We start from the raw sequence: 7,162 nt of genomic DNA, 5'->3' as shown, positions 1-7,162 counted from the left end.
ATTTTAAATTTCTTTGCCAATCCCCATTTTGATTCTCTTTTTCTTTCCGTACGTCCTCCATTTCTAATCATCATAAACACCTTTCGTCTCCCTCAGTCTCCCTCACACTTCACACACAGCGACTGATATCATTCAGCCCCCATTTTCACCAGAAAAAATGGCGTCCCGCTGTAGCACAGCTGGACTTGGTTACGTGGCTCCGACTGAAGGCAATGGAAACACCTGCATTATCGACAAGGCCGATACCGGCGCGGTGGAGAGCCACCGTTACTACCTTGCACGGCGAACTGTTTTGGAAATGTTAAGAGACAGAGGATGCGTCATCGCCGACTACGAGCTCACTCGCTCTCTCTCCGAGTTCCGCTTGGTGTTTGGAGACGACCCTGATCCTGATCACCTGCGTATCTGCGTCCCTCTCTCTTCCAAACCTTCCAAAAAGGTAACCGTATTGTTAGGGTTTGTGTTCTTACTCTGTAAATTTGGTACTATTTAAGATTAAACGCATACATATCCTAGCGTTGTTCTATTTTCTTTCATTTTCTGTTTAAACATCTTCCCTAAGCTTCTGATAATTAGCGTTGTTTGTTCAATTTCGTAATACTTGTTGACATCATGTTCATACCAGTGATTTTACGATCATTTTAGTTGCGATACAACAGTTTAAGCACCTTTTGGAAAGGGAAAAAAACTACTTATAGTTTCCTACCATGATTTTAGCTTGAATCTGAGTTCATTTTGTTTATTTTTCCAGATTTTGGTTATTTTCTGTGGTCCTGGGGATATAAACAATGCAACAGCGAAGCACATGTTGCTTAACATTACCAACAAGGATACCTTGCTCCGGATTATCTTAGTTTTGCAGGGCAAGATGAACATTCATGCTCGTGCACTGTTCAATGAATGCGAAGTCAAAGTGGAACTTTTCCCAGTAAGATACCAGATATCTCTACTAATTCAACTCAAATCAAGTTGAATTTCTACATTTTTATTAATCTTCTTGTTTTCAATTCTGATTCATTGATCCTATTTTAGATCACTGAACTGTTTGTGAACATTACCAAACATGTTGCTGCACCAAAGCATGAAATCTTGACTGCAGAACAGAAGGAGCAGATGCTTAAGAAGTATGAACTTGCTGACACTCAGGTAAAAATATTATTCTCTTCAAATTCTTCCTGATTCTGCTTCATAAAGTCACATATTAATCCAGAATTCTGGTGATATTTGGTATATCCATGATTTGAATAAGCCAATCTTTATTCTAACAATTTTTTTTATCTAATTAGATTCCATATATGTGGGTGGATGATGCTATTGCAAGGTACTATGGACTTGAGAAGAAGCAAGTTGTCAAAATCACTTACAACAGCAACATAACTGGTTCTTATGTTACCTATCGTTGTGTGATATGATCATATGAATAGCTATTAGAAACATATTTACTTAAATCCAGTTTGCAACCACTGTAAAAAAATTCTAGGTTGCAGTAATCTTTTGAAAATTACACTTGATATGTCTGTTAATGGACAATTTTGGCACAAAGGTGGCATTGAGAAGCTCTCTTTTTACATTTCTTGATTTCCTTTAGCCTACAACTTGACCTCGTACGCTTATTCGACATGGATGAAATTCCCAGTTTACCCCTAGTCCCTGTCCTATTTACAGATGTTGCCACATCAGCTTTAGAATTGTTCTTCTGTTTCCCAAATTTCTTGATCGGTTGTTGTTCTTCAAACTTTTTTGCTACTTCTTTCATTTTGAGTAGATCCGGTCTCACAAAAAGAAAACGGTTGCTCCCACAAGAGCATTTAGAGAGTTCTTTATCTGTATAATAACATAATGTATTTTTATTAATATTATCACACATCAATTTGGCTAAAAAGAAAATAGCAAGGGTTTAGTTTACCATGAAAAACACATATGTTATGAAAATGACATTTACAGTTGACATGAGCCACGTAACAATCCCGTTTACAGAGGCCACAGCTAACGGTTTCTTTGAGATTTGAAAAGATACGTATAGATTTATTCAATGACTTCAACCTCGTAAGGGCATTATCGTACTTTCGTATCATAGATGCAAATGAGACCTTCACAAAACAGTTATCATCTTTTTTAGAGGAAAGAAAAAGATGCATAGCTTCTTTGCATAGAATTTCTTCATAAGGAATCACAGGCTGCTTTTTAAGAAGTGTGTATCTCTCATTAGCAGCTTCACCAAATGGAAACCAATCATTAGCTGCAAAATTTACAGCCTCCCCACAATTGAATCCTGTATAAAAACTTAAATTCATATAATGATTGAATGTGATTTGGAAATGTATATAAATTTCTTGATATACCATGACTGAAACCCGCATGATATGCTCTAGGAAAAGTGACGACAAATTCACCGGGTAATTGAACGAGTTTATAAACCGGGACATGATTCTGTAAAAGTATGTTTGGAGGAAACATAGTTGTTTTTTCTGCAAGCAATTCGAAAGCTCCATTTTTTGATAAAATTTGTTTACTGTAAACATGATGCTGGATAGCTTCTTCAAACTCATGAGCAGCACTACCAGGAACTCCATACCATGTTTTTGGTGCACCACAGTGATGATAATTTATACTGAAACAAGAAAACATCCATTCAAATCTTATCTACAATGCAGAAATTTACGTTTATATCTTGCCTACCTATACAAATAGTGATCTTCTACATGCCATGCAAACATACTGAAAAGCATTCCAATGTACAGCATCGGATCAGTTAATCCCTGAAACCATATGGAAAACATAAAGATTTGGTTATAATAAACGAAAAGTTTCACATATAAAGAAGAGTATCAGATTACTGGAACACTGTTTTTGATCCAATGAAGTGCTGATTTTGGCAATCTTGGAAGTTTCTGAAACCAAAAGATAAGTAAAACACATCAAAAATGCTATTGCTATTGATATGATCATATATTTATATGAAAGTGTTGAAAGAAAAGAGATGAAGGATAAGTGTGAGACCTTCAAGTTCCATTTGGTATTTGCAAGATGGTCATTAGAGGAAGATGAGAATGCAGAGCCATCTACATTGACTCCATATTCAACTGTTCCCTTGTTGCCACGTGTCATTGCATGCCAAAATTCCTTTTCCAAGTATGCAGATGGAAGACATCCAGATAAACAGTATTTATTAGCAATTGCCCTGTTTGCCATGACCTCAAAATCACGAAGACTGTAGCTTCTGAAACAAACAATAATGTCATATCAAAAAATGGTAGCAACACAAGGATGAAAAGAAAATATAATATTGTCTACTTTGTGCTAATGAAGAATGTGTTGTTGTCATTATTTGTAGTCCATTTAGCAACACCAAGGGGCTGGACTTTTGGTGTGAATCTGAAACCTGGTTTTTCCTTCATCATTATAACACCAGTTGGAGTAGTTGAAGTTATAGGAGGAACAATCTTGCATACTCCTATGGACAGAATAATACAAGTAAATTAGGAGTGGTGAAAACAGTGAATAGATTGGTTAAAATGATGCATGTATGCTAACCATATTTTGATGCTTGTGGTGCAATTTTTTGAAGATACTGGAATGGATCCTTGAAATCCTCCACCGAAGGATGATAAACTGGAGATTCTGTGATCTGATTTGTCCATTCCAGATGATGATATTTATCCGCAGTTGTAAAAGATTTGAAATATGTTTTTGATTTATTACTTGCTTTCGAAGATTGCTTATGGGGTCTCATATAGTCGTTCCGTTTCAGTTTTATGGGGATACTTGCTTTCCTTTGAATACACACATCACAATCAGATGCTTCAACCTGTGAACAATTTTTCGGTGTTTACTTCAGGATTTGAAGAAATAAACAGGGAAAATGACAAAGTACAGTTCAGAAACGAATGAAGAATTTGTGGTCCGGAAAGAAGGAAATTAAAATGTGTAAGCACGCCAAGTGTTTGTTTTATTTCAAGACAAGATTCAAACAGTAATCCATTCATTCATACACAAAATCGATCTTCATAAACTGTGAAATTGGAAAGCATATATGTATGAATATGATCATATATAAAACGTAACTAACAGTACGTAGGAGTAGTTTCTGAAGCGAAATTAACTGTGCATGCGACCATTTGTGGCCTGGATTTCGAGGGTGAAAATTGAAAAAGGGAAGGGGTGTTGGCTTTTGTCGTGACAACCGTCGGTTATAATTTCTTCTCGTAAAATTGTACTTTTAATTAAGAAATTGATCTTCGTAATTTTCATATTACTACAAAAATTATAATTTCTTATGAAAAACAATTTTTAAGTTTTTTTTTTTTTTTTTTTTTTTTTTATAGTGATATTTAAAACCATTTTCGAAGCAAAATAAGCTTCGTGGCTTGAATATAAAATGTTAGTTTGAGACCGATTTTCCAAAAATAAAATGTGTAAATAGGAAAAAGTTTAAAAAATATTTTACACAACAAATAATGCATTTTGGTGGTTATTTTATTGTATAATGTCCTCGTGATATGAGACAAGAGGCTAGCAGTTAAGAAGTGGAATTACATATAAAAAGTCTAGGTTCAAACTTTAACATCTAAAATATTATTAGTGTCTATCATTGATCTCTTATATGGGAACCCGTGGATAGTTCAGAGGATGCAGTATACATTTTTTTTTATTTATTAAATCATATCATCTAAATGACCCACATCAACTATCCCCAAACTTATGTTGGAGGTCAATCGTGGAACACTAGAAATATTTTGGATGTATCGAATATTGAACCTTTTGTGTGAAGTTTCACTCTTCAACCACTCGGCTCTCATTTCGCATTTCGTGGACACAAATTGCAATAGTCAAGGTTAATAGTTTATGGGGATAATGACTTAAAATGGTAACATATTATTCGATTTGTACACATTTGGTCACTGAGTTTTTTTTCGTCCACATTTACCCCTTAAACTTGTTAAACTGTACACATTCAGTCCTTATGACCTGTTACTCCAGGTTAGCCGGGAAAAATGACTTGATAGGGTAATATATTTTTCATTTTGTACACATTTAGTCCTTAATATTTTTGTACATATTTAGTCCTTAAATTTTTTTTGTTTCAAAATAAATCCTTTTTTGTACTCATTCAGTACTTATGAATGATTCTTTAGGTTTTTTTCACGACATCTTACGTGAGACAATCATTGATGAGGTGCTTGGGGTTGTTGATGCTTATGTCCAATGCGATCTCGACTGCTTGGTTGCGTAAGTCTTGTGGTTTGGCTTAGGTCTTGTATTTTGAACATCGTAACTTCTTCATATGATATCATATTTTAAGGATCTTTATCCACATTGTTCATTTTTTGAGTCTACTACAACTTTCATTAAGATTACCCCCGTTAAAATTTAATATATTTTTACTAACGATTTTATAAAAAAAACATACATACATGCATTCATAAAAAACGTATGGACAGGGGAAGACGCAGTAATACATAGTAGGTGTTGTCGAGATGAAATAGGTGTTGCCGATACATGGAAAATCGGTATAAGCGTAAAAAATAAAGCGAAATTTTTTCCACTGCGAACAGAAAAAACAGGTGTTGTCGGTGCAACATCGCGACCATACTAAATCCGCCACCGGGTATGAATATAAAAATGGTAAGTAAAAATATATTATTTTTTAATGGGAGTAATCTAAATGAAAGTTGTAGTAGACTAAAATACGAACGCATGGATATAAAAATCGTTAAAATCTGAGATCATATGAAGAAGTTATGACGTTCAGAACACATGACCTAAGCAACCAAGTAGTCGAGATCGCGATGGATATAAGCATCAAAAGCCTCATACACCTCATTAATGAATGTCCTACGTAAGATTTCGTGAGAAAAAACTAAAAAATCATTCATAAGTACTGAATGAGTACAAAAAAAATGACTTAATTTGCAAAAAAAAAAAAAAAAGGACTAAATGTGTACAAAAATATTAAGGACTAAATGTGTACAAAGTGAGAAATATATTACCCTATTAAGTCATTTTTACCGGGTAACCTGGAGTAGGCGGTCATAAGGACTGAATGTATACGGTTTAACAAGTTGAAGGGTAAATGTGGACGAAAAAAAACTCAGTGACCAAATGTGTATAAATCGAAAAATATATTACCATTTTAAGTCATTATCCTTAGTTTATGACACAAATGTGATTGATATGGGCCTGAAAAAAATTATTCACTAAATATTACCCAAAAAAACACTTAGTTACCCTTCTTTCAAAATAACAATCGTTCTTGCTAATTGGGCTCACTTAATTCAAGAGTTGTCCAAGGCCTACAATATAATCTTATATTATTATAATCTTAGCCACGTTAGTATACCTACTATCCAAACAAATCAAAGCAGCCTCTAACTACTATATCCTCGTGCTCACTTGAAACACCCTTTGTTAGGATAGTTTTGAGTACCACTTAAAAACCTTTAAATTTTAATAAAACCAATTGAGAGTTTTAATTGGGAAAAATCATACGGTACCATAGTTTAAAACTAAATTTAGAAAATAATATTTCAAAAAAATTTGTGCGAAATTAGTTTTCAATATACCAAAATATAGAGTTTTGGTTAAAAACGTGATGTGGTAATCAATTTAATAATCACCAAAGTTCAAATACAACCTCACAAACTCAGGTCTTCAAAATATCATCGTTACTTCTAAGCAACTCTTGATTCTTCGATCTGGGTATAAGTCAAAATAATTAGCGAATGTAATTGCCTAGTGAGAATACCCGATGTTGACTCATTTAGAGTAATGATGATGAAAATCAACCCCCAAAATCAATATAAACATCAACAAATACCCTAAGTATTAATAAACCAAAAGGTTAGAGTATCGAGACTCAAATAACCAAGAGAAAAGGGTATATATATCCATATTCACATTCAAGAATATAAAATCCATACACCAAAATCGAAGAGTTTATAATAACTCAAAAGTTATATCTAATGATGTTATAACCTAATCCAATATGAAGGGCTTACTGACCCATAATTTATAACAAGAGAATTATTATTCCATAGTTTAAATCAAAGTAATAATTAATAAATATCCTAATCCACATCAAAATAACGTTTCAAGGACACAAACCAAAACAAAAAGGCATTAAACATATCCAAAAGTCTAAGCATTGGTTAGAAAATATTGA

General features: G+C 33.7%; 2 protein-coding genes across 2 annotated transcripts; one reads left to right on the top strand and one right to left on the bottom strand.

The window, feature by feature from the left end:
* On the top strand, positions 1–1,570 carry LOC145104382 (DNA-directed RNA polymerase V subunit 5C-like). The gene is made up of 4 exons (XM_079041641.1): positions 1–439; positions 752–928; positions 1,033–1,146; positions 1,287–1,570. Exons 1-4 carry the CDS (start codon positions 158–160, stop codon positions 1,410–1,412), a joined length of 699 nt encoding a protein of 232 aa, XP_078897767.1. The 5' UTR covers positions 1–157; the 3' UTR covers positions 1,413–1,570.
* On the bottom strand, positions 1,520–4,178 carry LOC145104381 (lysine-specific demethylase JMJ13-like). Its single transcript, XM_079041640.1, has 9 exons — positions 4,066–4,178; positions 3,535–3,808; positions 3,295–3,454; positions 3,001–3,220; positions 2,838–2,891; positions 2,680–2,759; positions 2,343–2,611; positions 1,907–2,272; positions 1,520–1,824 (listed from the first exon to the last, which is right to left on the bottom strand). Exons 2-9 carry the CDS (start codon positions 3,731–3,733, stop codon positions 1,520–1,522), a joined length of 1,653 nt encoding a protein of 550 aa, XP_078897766.1. The 5' UTR covers positions 3,734–3,808; positions 4,066–4,178.
* Positions 4,179–7,162: the final 2,984 nt, after the last annotated feature.

Source organism: Lactuca virosa, chromosome 4, assembly GCF_052849685.1.
Source record: "Lactuca virosa cultivar CGN04683 chromosome 4, Lactuca_virosa_CGN04683_v6, whole genome shotgun sequence".
NCBI classification, from domain to species: domain Eukaryota; kingdom Viridiplantae; phylum Streptophyta; class Magnoliopsida; order Asterales; family Asteraceae; genus Lactuca; species Lactuca virosa.
This window is presented reverse-complemented; position numbering and strand designations above follow the sequence as displayed.